The 14762-nt window shown below is 66.6% G+C and overlaps 2 protein-coding genes across 2 annotated transcripts; both read right to left on the bottom strand.

Moving 5' to 3' along the window:
- Positions 1-1433: 1433 nt before the first annotated feature.
- Positions 1434-2725, bottom strand: HEXIM1 (HEXIM P-TEFb complex subunit 1). Its single transcript, XM_032202565.1, has one exon. The coding sequence runs from the start codon at positions 2723-2725 to the stop codon at positions 1805-1807; it is 921 nt and encodes a 306-aa protein (XP_032058456.1). The 3' UTR covers positions 1434-1804.
- A 1412-nt stretch (positions 2726-4137) lies between these two features.
- On the bottom strand, positions 4138-11738 carry ACBD4 (acyl-CoA binding domain containing 4). Its single transcript, XM_032202790.1, is given in 10 exon segments — positions 4138-4406; positions 4758-4802; positions 5156-5334; positions 6652-6811; positions 7374-7480; positions 8680-8793; positions 11080-11254; positions 11257-11356; positions 11445-11565; positions 11669-11738. Coding segments are annotated over 10 exon segments (1182 nt in total). The 3' UTR covers positions 4138-4295.
- Positions 11739-14762: the final 3024 nt, after the last annotated feature.

Raw genomic sequence — 14762 nt, 5'->3', positions numbered from 1 at the left:
AGGAAAAATCTTATCTGGACAACTCCAGGTGCTGGAGAAAAGAGCCCGGGGTGAAGGCAGGGGGCTCAGCAGCTGCTGTTTCTCTTCCCGAGTGATTGATCTCTTCCTAACGAGCAGGATCCTGATTAACTCGTTGCCTCTCACAGCACCTCACCCTGGTCTGACTCCGGGAGCAGCAGCGGAGCCTCGCGAGCGCCCGACTCCCTCCTGCAGCCAGCGCTGCTGCACCGGCGCTGGCTCTGCCCAATGATGTCATAGCAGAGGGAAGGGAAAAAAGGCGACTGCGAGGCTCCTGAGCAAGTAAACCTCCGATAGTTTTCCTTTTTTCCTTTCCCAAACTAAGAATTGATGCCAGTGTAAACCCCAGAGCAGGTTTTTTTTTTGTTTGTTTTTTTGTTTTTTTTACCAAGCTCATGTTAAAAACTTCCCTCAGTCCTTAAATCTCCTTCCCTCAGTGACAGCATCGCTGTGCTGCTTCAAATCCCCCAATTCTGTAACAACTGCTCTGAGCAGAGGAGACCCTTGCTGGGGGAACCTCGTCTTCCCCCTCACCTCTAGTTTAAACTCTCTGTTATTTTATAAAGGGATGTTTCCCCCCACAGAATGACAGGTAGTTAAGCAGCCCGATTCCCCGTTCTGGAGGTACAAGTTGCATTCTGTAACACACGTTCCCAAACTTGAGCCTACTGTCCTTCGATTACACAACAGCACAAACCAGAGCAGGCTCAGCCCCTCCGCTGCTCTGCCCTTTAACTTACCTGGGTTTTCCCCACAAGAAAAACAACAAATCCCAAACCATCAACCACTCAGCTGCTTGGCACTTCACCTGCCTGCTCGCCTTCCATTTCAGGTACAGCGGCAAGAAACGAAAAGGTTTGGCCATCACGTGCAACTTCCACCAAGCTGCCTCATTTGTCAGCCATTTCTGAGGCAAAGTGCTGACGACCAGAACTTTTCACAGGGCCACTGCAAAAACTTTAAGCCTCACTTGTAGCATTAAGACCATTTCCAGGCATTTTTGCTGTGATTTCAGCTAACTGGCCCAGGTTCTTACAGAACTAGAAGGAAGCAGGAAAATTAAGTTTAACTGAGCAAATATATTTTAGCTTATTAATACATTAGAAAGGTATAAGTAGTGACCATTATACAAATTATATTAAGAGCACAGGATGTTATCCCTCTTCCAGGTATTTTAAGAGTGCCAGAGCATAAAATCATTTCATGGGATTAGAAGTGAAAAATAAGGGGGGTGGGGGGGGCGTAAGGGGGCGGAACCAACTATGCAAAATTGCTAAGTGAGAAATTCCGGCTAGTTTTAATCGAAAAAACTTCATAGACCAGTTGTAATATCATGAAAATGATTCAAAATGTATTCCCGCATGGGAGAATGACATTTTGAATATTTTCTAGAAATCACACCGAAACTGTTACAGTTACAAGTAATTAAATTTATTAGACCTCTATAATTTTTATAGTCAGTTTTGGCCAATTTACAGGTTTCTTGGGGATCATTTTTGGTTTAAACACACACACACACAAAAAAAAAAAAGCATCATAAATCAAGTTCACTTATACATCAACCCCTCCCCTAGCCCCGTCACAGCCACCTAAAAAAGGGGGAAGCCTCAGCTGCACACAGGCCGAGCAGCACACACACTACACTACAGCGAGAGCGTCAAACCGATACAAGGCTGTGGTTTATTCCGATTACGCGTCGTAAAAAGGGTCCGCCGGCGTCTCTGTACACATGTATATAATGTTACATCCCACCACTGTAAAAAGCCCCCCTGTCCCCCCCCCAGTGTCACTCCCCCAGCTTGCTGGGGGCTTTCTCCTGTCTGTGCAGGTCCTTCTCCTTCAGCAGCTGCAGGTTCTCGGCTCGCAACCTGTCCACCTCCAGCTCCAGCTGCCGCACCCGGGCCGCCTCCGCCGCCTCCCCCCCGTACTTTTTGCTCTCCATCCTCAGCCGGTTGTTCTCGTCCTCCATGCGGGAGAGGCACTTCTCCAGCTCCAGGTACTCCTTGACCAGCTCCTGCTTGCTCATGTTCTGCAGGCTCTCCACATGGTACCGCTCGTAGGTCTCCGAGAAGTCCCTCTGCAGAAACTCGCTGCCGTCGCCCCCCATGCCGTCGCTGCCGCCGTCCTCCTCGGCCGCCTCCTCCAGGAAGTCCTCCTCGCTCGTGTCGTCCGACTTGGCGGCCGCCCGCCGCGGGTACAGCCCGGTCTTGAGGTCGGGCTCCTCCTGGTCGTGGTCCTCCATCAGGAACTGCGTGGTGTTGTAGGGGGCCACCGGCTGCCCCTTGGCGAACATCTCGGCGCGGAGCCGCGAGGCGCGCAGGCTCTGCCGCTCGTCGAACTGCTGCTTCTCCTCCCAGCTCAGCTTCGAGTAGGGCTTCCAGCGCCGCTTCTTCTTCGACGGCCGCCGCCGGTGCTTCTTCTTGGCCGGCCACTCCTCGGCGCGCCCCACGGCCGCCCGGTACCGCGGCCCCAGGCCGGGCCGCGCCGCGCCGCCCTCCGCCGGCCGCCCCTCGGCGCCGCCCGCGCCCTCCGCCGCCGTCGCCGCCTCCTCCTCCTCCTCTGCCGCCGTCGCCGCCCCGGGGGCCGGCAGCCTCCCGGCCTCGCCGTCCGCCGCCGCCGCCGCCGCCGGCTGCTGCTGCTCGCCCAGCTCGGGCTGCGGCTCCGCGGCGGACGGGGGCTGCGGCTCGGCGGCCGTCGCGTCTGCCATGGCTCCGGGCTGCGCTCCCGGCCGGCGGCCGCTACCCGCGCCGCATGGGGGCCCCCTCAGGCCGTTGGGGCCATGGCACGGGGCCGGAGCCCGGGGGTCGCCGCCTCCGGTCGCCGAGGGGTTAACGCCGCTGGGCCCGCCCCCCCGCGCGCATGGCACGCGCCGCCGCCTCCTCCCCCTCCTCCCCCCTCCGCGCCCCGCCCCTCCCCGCACCGCCACCCGCCGCCGCCGCCGCCGCCAGCTCCCGACTGCCGCTCCCCGCCCGTTTCCCCGCCTTATATAGCCGCGAGCGCCCCGCCCCGCCCCGCGCAGGCGCGCTGCTCGCCCCGCCCCCGCCGCGCGCCGCGCCCCGCCCCCGCCGCGCGCCCGCCGCTGCCACCGCGGCTCCCCGCGAGCCGCAGGCCCCGCCCCGCGGCCAATCGGCGGGCGCGGGGGGCGGGACCTCGCTCGGAGCCCCTCCCCCTGGCCGCACGGACGAGCGGGCGACGATTGGCGGGGCGGAACGTCACTCACGAGCCGCTCCACCAATCGGGGAGGGCGGGGGGCGGGGCCGGGCCGTACCACGCGCGAGGAGGGGGGCGACCTTCAGGGCGGCGCTGAGGGCAGCGGCCCCGCCCCCCCCGCGCCCGGCGGGTGGCACGGCCCGAAAAGAGTCCCCGCGGCGCGGAGGGACACACGGGGGTGCTGCGGCCCCGCCCCGCGGCCCGGCCCCGGTCCCCCCGGGGCTGTCGGGGGTCGGCGGCGGGGCCCGAAGGGGAAGGGGGAGAGAAACGGGGGGAGGGGGGGAAAGGGGGAGAGTGCGGGCGGAGGAGTCCCGGGGCCGCGCTGGGTGATGCGGCCCAGAGCGCGGAGGGAGATGTAAACAAACCGGGCGGGGACGAGGCCCGGCTTAAAGGCGCCGCGGCCCCAACCGGAGGGGCGGGGCCGAGAGGGGGAGGGACGGGGGGGGGGGGGGCAGCACCCCCCGGGGACCCCCCCAGGGACCCCCCCAGGCCTGAAGGCGCGGGGCCGGGCCGGGCACACCCCCCCCACCCCCCTCCCCCCCCCAGCGATGTCCCCGCCACCGGGGGGCACGGGCACAGCCCGGGGCTGGCGGGGCCGGGCCGGTGGTCGCGGGGTGCCCCCCCCCCGGGGTCCCCGCAGAGCACGGAGCGGGCGCCGGGCTGAGAAGGCAACGCTTTAATGGGGCCTCGGCCCACGGAGCTCCCCCGGCTCCCCGCGGGCCCTCCCGGGGGGCTCCGGCCCCGCTCCCCGCTGCGTGATGGCGGCGCCGCTGTGGGTGCGGGCAGCGCTCGGTCGCCCCCGTGCGTGCGGGGCCGGGGCCCAGCGGCTGGGAGCGGCGGTGCGAGGCGGCCCCGCCCCGACCCGAGGCAGGCTGCGAGGGGGGCCCGGGGGGGTCCCGGGGGGTCCCGGGCTCGCAGCTCGGCTCCCTCGGGGCCGGGGCCGCCGGTGGCAGGAAGGCGGCGGTGGGGGGTGGGGGTGCGGCGGTCCCGGCGCTTTCCCGGCTCGTGAGAAGCGGATCGAGGGCGGTGGCGGTGGGGGCGGGCGGAGCGGGGCCGTCCCGCGGCGGTCACCTCTTGGTGCCCTGCCAGCGGCGCAGCAGCCACTGGGTGACGAAGGGCCAGGCGATGAGGAACAGCAGCGTGCGCGGGGACACCGCCAGCGGCCACGGGGACGCTGCCTGGTGGGGGACAGACGGGGGGGGGGGCACAAGGGCTCGGTGTTAGCGCTGAGACCGAGCCCCCCCGGCCCCTATCCCAAAGGGCAGCGGGGGCACCGTCACAGCCCGGCCGTCCTTTTGGCGGCCGTCATCCCGCCGAGGTCTCCTCGTGCTGCCACCGCATCGTCCCTGCTGCCTGGACACCGGGGACACATCCCCAGGGCTGCTCCTGCTTTCCAGCTGGGGACCGTCCCCCCGTCTGTCCCCCACCACCCCCAGCAACATCAGGGTAGGGGCTGTGGAGCCAGGCCCCACGGGGCAGTGACACGGAGGGGCCAGCAGCAGGAAGCGCCCTGCCTGCCTCCAACTCACCTGCGGTGCAAGCAGCCGGCCAGGTTTGGTCCCAGAGGCGTCCCCCTGCGAGACAGGAGAGGTGTCAGGGTGCGGCCAGGGCCAGGCACCCCCGCTCAGCCACCGCATCCCCACAGAGAGGGGCTGGGAACAACCGGGCCCAGGCAGGGCTCTGCAGAGCAGCTGGGCCAGGACCCGGGGCAGTGGGGATGGCGGGGATGGTGGCTCCCTGCCTGCACCTCGGGGCAGCTCAGAGCAGCATCCACAGCCTCCACCCTGCCAGGCCACGACGGCAGCCCAAGGTCTCTCAGCACCTGGGCCAACCTGGGCTGCGTGGGCAGGGTCAGGGACCAGAGACACCTGGGGGGCAGCACAGCCCCACCCAGCACCCCCAGCTCTCTGCGTGGCCGGGCACGTACCTGCGCAGAGGTGAGCGTCTCCAGCTCGCTCAGGCGCTGCAGCACACGCTGCATGTCATCCTGCAGGGCCCGCACGGTGCCGGCCACGTGGGCGTCCACCTCCAGCAGCAGCCCCTGGCTCCCGTGGGCAAGCTCAGGGGCGCTCTCGGCATCCTGCGCCGCCCCGGCGAGCTGTGGATCTGCAGGGTGCAAAGACGGGCGCTGCTCAGACAGGAGGCGGCCGGGCGCTCGCACGGTGCACGTGGCGCAGGGGCGATGCCACTCGCCCAGGCAGGCCGAGCTCCCCGAGGACCCGAGGCCGTGCGCTGCTGCTGACGGATCTCAGCAGGTGCCTGCGTCCTGCCCCGGGCTGCCCACACGGCTCTGCCCAACCTTGGCACACGCAGAGCTGGGAGCTCCCAGCCCGGCCCAGCAGCTCTGGGGACAGGGACTGGCACCGTGTCCCCCAGTGCAGCAGTGGCTGTGCTGGGCAGCCTCTGCCCCACTGACACTGCACCTGCACGGGCACACGCAGGTCACCTCGGTTCACCAAGCGCGGCAGCGAAGGCCAGGAGGGTGCCTGGCCTGTTTGCTGCCACTCTGCCAGGCCCCGGGGCTCAGCAGAGCCCCCAAACCTGCCTCACCACAGCCTGTGCGACACCCAAATAATCCTCACTGCAAGTGGGGGACAGGCAAGTGCCTGCCGTGGCACGGGCTGCTCCTTGGCCCCTGTGCTGCCCACTCGCTGCGGTGCCCCGGGGACAGCCCAGGCTGGCTTTGTCGGCCTTGTTACAAGTTAACTCCCAAGGTCAAGCAGCCTGGGAGGGTTTACGGAAACATTAATGGGGAGATAAGCACAGCGGTGGGCCGTGCTCCTGCCCCTCCGCAGATGGAGCTCTGCTGGCGAGGGTGGTGGAGCCAGCCCCGAGCACAGCCCCTGGATGTGTCCGGCAGGACGGGGAGAGCACGGGGCAGCAGCAGGGCTCCTGGCTCCATCCCTGCAGCAGCACTGACACCTGCAGCACCGGAGGCTGGTGGCACGCGACTGGCACCGCAGGAGGGCTGGAGCAGGGCAGTGGTGCTGTCCCCTGGACCAGTGCCTCCAGGGGCACCACGACCAGCTTGGCCCACCCAAGCCCCGCGGCGAGCTCCCAGCCGCGTCCCACCACACTGAGGTGCTGCCGGTGGGGCCGTGTGGTGCTCGCTGCGGGGCTCACACTGCCGGGGAGCCGCGCTCTGAGCCAGGCTGCTGGAGAGAAGCCACGGGCACAGCAGCGCAGGGCAGCGGGCACAGCTGTCACACAGCCTGGGGACAACAAAGGGGATCTGTCCTGGCAGGGTGAAACACGGAGCTGCTTGGGGACCGAGGGATGAAGAGAGGGAATGCACGGGACGTGTGGCTACTGAGCCAGGCTGCTGGTGGTCACAGCCCTCACCTCTCTGCTCAGCCCCTGCACGGGCACCCCAGGGTGAGGAGGGAGCAGCGGGAAGGCGCCAGGAGCCCAGCGCTCACCCACCTCTGTCAGAGCCCGGGGCTGCGAGGCCAGTGCCGCTCCTCCCCGCTCGTCTTCTGCCTTCGCCCCGCTCTCCCCGCCCAGCGGCACGGGGCGCTTGGGGCTCAGGCCCGGCCTGGGCGCTGTTCAGGGAGAGCCCCTGCTTGCCCAGCGGCTGCCCAGCCTGTGCGGGGGTAGAGAAGAACGGCCCTGAGACCCCCCTCCCTCCCCGGGGGACACGGGAGGCCAGGGCAGAGCTCCTGGGGGACCCAGGCGTGTGGGCGGCCTCGTGCCTCCTGCCCAGGGGCGCTCGCTGCGGCACTGGAAGCGCCTTGCACTGCGGGTGGCACCGCGCTGCCTGTGAGCACAGGGATGAGCAGGGAGCAACGAGTGAGTGGCGGGGCCACCGGGCGCCTGCACGGCTCGGGGCCAGCCCTGCTCAGCCACCGGGGCTGTGCTGCAGCAGTGAGGGAGGCTGCGGGTGCTGCCGGGGCACCTGAGGGCTCCTCAGCCTGCCCTCGGTGACGGGACCAGGCTCCAACGCACAGGGACATGGCAGGGCTGCTTCACCGGGGCCCCTGTAGACATTTGGGGTGTTGCAGGGCTGCCAGGAAAGCAGTGCGGAGGTGACAGCAAGACGCAGAGAGCTGCCTGTTGGGAGCAGGGCTGCCGGCAGGGGAAGTTTCTGCCACGGTGTGGAGGGACCCCAGCCCTCCTCGAGGCCGTCCTGCCCTGGGAGACGTTACCTGCTCGGGCTCCATCTGCTCCAGGGTGTCGCAGAACACTTCCCCCTCAGAGTCACTGGCCACCTGGCTACCCTCGCGCGTGTCGGCAGCAGGAGCCAGCCCTCCTCCTGGAAGGGAAGCACACGGCTCAGCCGCAGGCGGTGCTGGCGTGACAACGGCGTTTCGGGGCAGCAGAAGCCCCGCGCGGGCAGAAGGCAGCCGGGCTGCAAGCGGGCACAGAGCCGGTGTCAGCGTGCACAAAGCAGGGGGGCAGCAGGAGGCCGGAGCTCTTCAGCGGGAGGCTCAAAGCAGCGTGAACTCCACCCGCACGAGGCAGCAACGCATCGCTCACGCTCCTGGGGAGGAAACCGAGGCACAGAGGGCGAAGGAACGGGGCTGCTGCTGGCTCAGCACCGCGGCCGGGAGTCTGAATTCCCCGTCCCCTCCCTGCCCAATGTATTGCTCACTCACAAGCCCCAGCACGGGGCTTTCCAGGGCAGGTCTCTGCGCACGTCCAGCTCCCCCCAGGAAGGAGGCTGCCGTGTCCTGACAGCACAACCCCTGGCACGGGGCACTGCAGCATCCGAGGCCCCAGGGAATTAATCTTCCCCTCCTCCCACCCCAAGTCCAGCGCTGCTGAGGGACAGCGCAGCGCACCCCGTACGTCCCGCGGGTGCCACCAGCGGGTGCCAGCTCCCGGCTGCGCTCAGCCCCAGCCCACGCTCGCTCCGTGACCATATTCGCTCCTCGAGGGAGGGCCGGGCAGGACTCCTCCCTGCAGCACGAGGCCGAAGCAGGGGCCTCTTCGGGCGGGGAGAGCTGCGTGTGTTGCCACGGGGGGGGCACAGGGAGTTTGCTGGCCCCAGCACAGCGCCGGCATCGGGTGGGTGTGCTGGGGCCGTGCAAATCCACCACCAGGGCACTGACAGCCCCACAGAGCGCCACCGGCTGGGCAAACTTGGCTCGGGCCGAGGGAGATCTTCCCCTCCCAGAGCACCTCTCAGGGCATTTTCCCCGTCCACGGGAGCACGTCACACTCCCAGCCCTCAGCCCTCTGCGGCAGGCCAGCAGAATCAGGCCCCTTTGCCCAGACACGTGCGACACGAAGGCACCCAACGCGCTCAGGGTTATCCCAGCACCGAGAGCTGCCCCCACGAGAAGCTCCGGCTCTGCGTGACCAGGGCGGTGCCCGAAACACAGGCAGGGTCGGACCACACGTGCCTGAAGCCAACAGCTCTGCGGAGAGGTGGAAGCCCAGCCCGGCTCTGTCGCCGGTGCCTCCTCCGCGGGGTCTCTGCCGGGTGCTGGCCACGCCGGGGAGACCAACCTGGCGCTCGCTGCCCGTCCTGCAGCTCCTCAGGCAGCACGTCCTCCCGCTGCTCCGGGGCCGGGCCGCTCGCTTGCTCGTCCTGGCTGGGGTCGGCCGCCTGCTCCTGCCCATCTGCACAGAGACAGAGAGAGGGAGAGCAGGGTGAAGGTGCTGCAGACATCCCTGTGGTGCAGCCCACCCTGCCCGGCTCTGCGCTGGGCTCCTCGCAGCTGTTTCACTGCTGGGCAGAGCGGGGGACATGTGGATTTGGGAGCCTGGTGCAGCAAGGATGTGCGCAGCAGCGAGCTCGATGGCTAACAGGAGCGGAGGAGAGGCTTCACCCGGGGGCAGGCAGCAGCCAGAACGTGTCTGTGTTTATAAACCAGCTCCCGCCGTCTCCTCGGGTGCCCGGTTGGGCCCACGGGGTTAAGCCAGCCACGCAGCCCTTCGGCAGCTGGGACTTTGCTCCCTGCTCCTGGCCATGCGGGGATGTGGCAACGCCGCCCTGCCGGCGCCTTGCCCACGCACCTCTGCGGGGCTGCCGTCCCCAGCCCGCCACCACGCCAGGCTCCCAGCTGCGGGACAGGACCACACAGCGCAGGAGTGAGTGTGAAGGCTGCTCCGAGCCCAGCACCCCAGGCCTCTGCTCAGAGCATGCCCTGTGCCTGCCCCGCCGGGCAGGGTCCCATCACCTCCGCCCCGAGGAGCCGAGCTCCACCACCAGCCCCCGTGCGCCCGTGGGGCCGGGGGAGCAGCACCGCCTGGGCGGCAGGATGGAGGTGCTTAACTGTGGGTCCGGGGTTGCTTCAGTCTCGGCCTGTGTGTGCTAAGATGTTTGGGAAAGCTTTGTCGGCTCGAGACCTGCTGCGACCCTGCGCCATTCACAACTGGGTTCCAAGTCGTGGTTTATGGTGCGCCGGCTGTAAATAAACAAGAAGGAGTGTGGCTCGGCCACCGCACGCACCGCCTCTGGCCTGCAAGGCGAGGGAAACCACGCAGCTCTCTGCGGGCCGGCACCTGCCACATTCTGACCGTACCTCGGGCACTGCTACCAGCGCCCACCCACCTTCCTCACCTGCATCATCACCAGCAGAAGTTGCAGCAGCACATCTCAAGGCAGGTTTAAGAGCCTTTAACACAAATGACTCAACAGCTTAAGAAGCTCAGACTTTTAAACCATGTTTCAGGCACCCGGGGTTCCTTTGCTCTGCAGACAGTGCCGGGTTTAGGCACAAACGAGGCTGTCATTTCTACGTGTCACTATGCAGGGGGACACACTCGAGTGAGAAATGACAAGGAGGTTAGCCCCAGCTTCTATTTACCAGAGAAAAATAAAGTCTGTTTGCATTTTAAAGGAACTAGATTTGATGTCAACATAGAAAACAAAAGCATCTGGGCACCACAGGAAGGAGCAGCCCCTGTAAGGCCAGGAGCAGCCCCTGTAAGGCCAAGCCGTACAGGAGCGTGCCGTCCAGGAGACGTGTTTGGGCAGCTCTGCAGACACAAGGGGTGACAGTGGCTGTCAGAGTGGGGACAGATGCCTGGGGACAGGCAGAGAGTGAGGCTGTTTGCCAGAGCGCCTCTGACATTAGGGAAGCACTGATGGTTTATACCTGCTGCAAATATACCCCAAAGCTCACCTGCTGCCGAGCTATCTACTGGAAATTAGGCACAGGAACACGTCCGGATGCACAGCCTTTCTGTGGCAGCCTCCCCTCTGAAACAGCACGGCTGGCTCTCAGACAGCCAAACCCAGCCCCTCACTCGCTCAAACCCTTCTCGCAGGAACCACCCTGCTCCAGGGGTGAGAAGGGTCCCCAGCAACCCCTCAGCGTGAGACAGCAGCCACCAGACACATGTGGAAAGGGCTGGAAGAGGACTTTTTATAGTACAAGGCTGTTCCAGCATCTCCAGATCCCACTAATCCCCTTTCCCAACCCCTGTTTCTCCATCTCCACTCTGCTGCAAAAACAGGCACCTGTTTCTATCGGATGACCCTGGCTCTGGTTGGCAGCCCGCCCTGCCTGGAGGCATGCCCGTGCCCAGGCTGACCAGAAGAAAGGAGAGCCCCGTGGCCGGGATGCTGAACCTGCACCAAGTCCCCGGCTCTGCCTTTGGCTGCATATGGCCTTGGGTTGTTCGGAAGCCAAAGCTCAAGTTTTCTCCCCAGAACTTTAGGGCAGAGAGAGCCCACGCTGAGGAGGCACCTGCTGGAGAGCGGTGCTCAGACAAGCACCTCAGCAACACCTCCTTGGGAGCTGGGGAGCCAGGCGGGACATGGTGTGTCCCCCTTGTCCCCTCTTGGGGAGCAGAGCCTTGAGGCGACGGCCGTGCCGGGACAGCAGCAGCAGGGGGCCAGGCGTGAGGAGCGAGGGGCATGCGGGGGGGCAGCAGGGGGGCAGCGGGGCTCCCACTCACCCCCTTCCCCTTTGAAGAAGTCCTCGGGGGGCCGCGGCATGTCGCAGATCACCTCGTAGAGCGGCTCGAAGTACTTGAACATCTCCCGCGTCGCCTCGTCCATGGGCACCGTGTCGATGACCTGGGGACGGCCACAGCTGCGGCGGGGCCCGGCGGGAGGCACCGGGCCGGGCCCGTCCCGCTCCCCGCTACCTTCTGGGCCACTTTCTTCATCTCGGCCACGTACGCGGCCATCGCCTCCTCCTTGGTCATCCTCCCCAGGCTGTGCCAGGCGTCCCTGCGGGGCGCGGCGCCGTCAGGGGGGGCCGGGCCGGGCCCGAACCGGCCCCGGAGCGGCCCCGACCCCCCCCCTCCCCCCAGCTTACCACTTGTACCGGCCGATGGGGTCCCAGAAGCCGGGCCGGGGGCCCTGGCAGCGCCCCGCCGTCGCCTGCTTGTAGTAGCTGTAGAAGCGCAGCATCTCCTCGTAGGACGGCCGGTACGAGCCTGCGGCACCGCAAACGCCTCAGCGCGGCCGCCGCCGCCGGGCCCGGGAACGAGCGAGCCCCCCCTCACCCCCCGGGGCCGGTTCGGGCCCGGCCGCACTCACCGCTGCGGGGCAGCCCCTGGATGACGCGCACGGCGGCCCGGAACTGGGCCCCGCAGCCCGGCTCCGCCATGGCCCCGCCGCCGCCGCCGCCGCCCCGGGCTCCGGCCCGGTCCCGGTCCCGGCCCCGCCGAGCGCCTCTCCGTGAGGGGAGAGCGCGGGGCCAATCAGCGCGCGCCTTTCATCATTACCTCGGCGCCGCGCCCAATCAGCGCGCCGCTTCCGAAACGGGCCGCGCTGCGCCCTCCCCTCCCGCCCCGCTCGGTGAGCGGCGCGGCGGAGCCAATGGGAGCGCGGCGCGAGCGCTCCCTGCTGGAGGAGGGGCGCGCGGCAGCCAATGGGAGCGCGGCTCGGCCGGGGAAGCGACGCCCCCTGCTGGCCGAGGGCGGGGCTGCAAGGCGGCGGGCAGGGGGCGGGGCCCCGGGGCGGGAAGGGGCGGGGGGGATTTAAAGGGACAGAGCCCGGGGAGAGCGGGGGGGGGATTTAAAGGGACAGTGCACGGGGGGGACACACTGGGAGCACTGGGAGACGCGCTGGGGGCACTGGGCAGGGCGGGCATCATGGGGGGGGGCTCACTGCAGGGTGGGTGTCACCGCGTGGGGCAGGGGACTCGCCGCAGGGCACGGGGCAGCTGGGCCTGGCGAGGCGACTGGTTGGTTTTGGTCGTTATTTTGGTTAATTATAAAAATCGAATTTAGGCCAATATGAAAAACGAACTGGGATAACGGCTGTGGGGAGGGGGGGGCGGAACCGGGCCCCCGCCGTGAGGGCGCAGGGCGAGGGTGTGCTGCGGGGGGACGGGGGTGGCAGCGGGGGGCACCCCGGGGCTGGGGGCGTTGCGGTGACAGCGCGGCCCGGGGGGGGCACGGCCAGCGGGGGGCCACCACGGGCAGCCCTGCGGCCACCTGCGGCTGCCTGGGCCCGGCCCTCGGCCGGGGCTGGGTGCGGGGAGGGGGCCAGGCCACGGCCACATGGCCCGCGCTCGGTGCGAAAGTTCAAGACCCAGCAAAGCGAGGCAGCGAGGGGGGAGCTTCCATCCTCCCGCCACTTCGGAGCTCCCACGGAGGGTTCCTGCCCCCCCGGGATGGCGGCCGGGCTCTGACTCACCGCACAACCAGCCCCGGCCGCGGCGAACGCCCCGGCTCCAGCCATGGCCTGGGCCCAGCTCACGGGACGCGAGCTGAGCCCGACGGGGCCGGGAACGCTGCCCATCGGCTGCCTCCGCATCGCGGCAGAAAACGGCAACGCTGAGAGGGCCGGGGTGGGATCTGAGCCCTCAGGGCCCGGGGTGGGATCCGCTCCCCCAGAGCCTGCAGTGGGATCTGCTCCCACTGCGGGCCGTGAGGGATTTCCGAGCCATGCCCCCCCCCCAGCCTCAGCCGTGTTTATTTTATGCAATAAGCCATTCTTTCCCCGCTCGTAATCCTGCTATTAATAATATTGGTGGTGGTGATGTGTTTTTTTTTATTTTTTTTTTTTGCTGGGTTGTGGTTATGCAACGTGTTTTGATTCCCCAGCACGGCCCAGGGCTGGTGCAGGATAGGGAGGGGGGGGGACGGGACGTGTCCTACCCCCGGGGGCTGGTGGCTGCCGCCACGCTCACGGCACCGTTTCACGGTTTGCTTCTCCCCAGGGATCTTCCAAAACTCGCTCGGTGTCGGCAGCTGAATTCCTGCCCGTGCAATTCCCCTCGGGGGCCGAGGGCTTGGAGCGGGGCCAGGGCAGAGCCCGGCTATCCGGTTGCAAGTGCATTTCGGGGTGGATGCAGCTGCTTTCCGAAGTTTTCCAGCAGAGAAAGAGGCGTTTTGCATCAATACACCAAATGCCTTCATTTTTGCATAAATAACACCAAATGCCTTCATTTCTGCATAAATACACCAAATGCCTTCTGCGGCTCCTGAACGGGTAAAAGTCACGGGCCAAGCACAAGGGGGCACTGCCCTGGGCTCTGCTGCCCCTGTTTAAAATTCCCCAAGTCCCCATGTCCCCAAAGGCCTCAGCACCCCAAAAACACGCCCGAGGGGCTGCCCAGATGTTCCCCCCAGCTGCCCTCATGTGCCCCCAGCTCACCCAGGTGTCGCACCGTGGTGCCCAGACTCCACCTCACGCTGCCCAGGTGTTGCCCTGGATCCGCAGACGTTGCTCCAGGATGCTCACAGACCATCCAGGACACCCGAGTGTTGCTCCAGGGGCCCGAGGGTCTCCCTTGACGTAGAGGTGTTGCTCCAGGATAACCAGAGGTGGCCTCGGGGATGCCCCGATGTCATTCTGTGTTGCCCTGGGTGTACAGATGCTGCCCCAGGGTGCCCAGAGGTCACCCAGGGTGCCCAGATGTTGCTCCAGGACAACCAGAGTTTGCTCCACAGATGCCCAGATGTTGCCCTAGATTTACAGACGTCCCCCCAGAGTGCTCAGAGATTGCCCATAGTGCCCAGATGTCACCCCAGGGTGCCCAGATGTTGCAGGGTGCCCTCCGGTCCCACATGTGGCCGCAGTCGCCCTCTCCCTGACCAGTGAAGTTCCCCCCCGCCCCGTGCTGTGGTTCTCGTTTCCTTGCTTTGTGCTGCAGCTCCTGGTCCCCACGTCCCGGCCTGGGACAGCCTCTTGTCCCCCGGTGCTGGCAGTTTTGGCAAGAAGTGGTGCCAGCCAGCTGGCGGCAGCCCTTGCCACCGGCACAGGGCTTGAAATCAATGCCTGGTTCGGGTGGAGGGGCTGGGGCCAGGGAGCCTGGGATGGGGCTGGGGGCTCTCCCTCTGTGCCCACCCACCCATCTATTCCCCCCAACCTCACCTGGGCAAGGAGAGAGCCTGCCACAGCTGGGGGAGAGGTGGAAACGGGTACAAATGGAGTGAATTGGGGTAAATCCCACATATCTGCACACATACGTGTATGCACACACACACACACGCACGCACACATGTGCACAGCTGTGCACACAGCCGCATGAGCACGTGCAGGGGTGCACACACGTGCCATGCACACACGTCCTCCGTGGTGTCATGTAGGGGCGAGGGGACGCGGTGGCACGGCTCCTTCGCTGCAGGCCTTGGTGCCAAAAGCTTTGGTGCCAGGCTCCAGACCCCAGCTGCGGCGTGAC

This window comes from Aythya fuligula, chromosome 24 (assembly GCF_009819795.1).
Source record: "Aythya fuligula isolate bAytFul2 chromosome 24, bAytFul2.pri, whole genome shotgun sequence".
Taxonomy (NCBI): domain Eukaryota; kingdom Metazoa; phylum Chordata; class Aves; order Anseriformes; family Anatidae; genus Aythya; species Aythya fuligula.
This window is presented reverse-complemented; position numbering and strand designations above follow the sequence as displayed.

Excerpts from the sequence above, each read along its gene's own strand:
- HEXIM1 (XM_032202565.1), bottom strand. The coding sequence starts at position 2,725 with ATGGCAGACGCGACGGCCGCCGAGCCGCAGCCCCCGTCCGCCGCGGAG.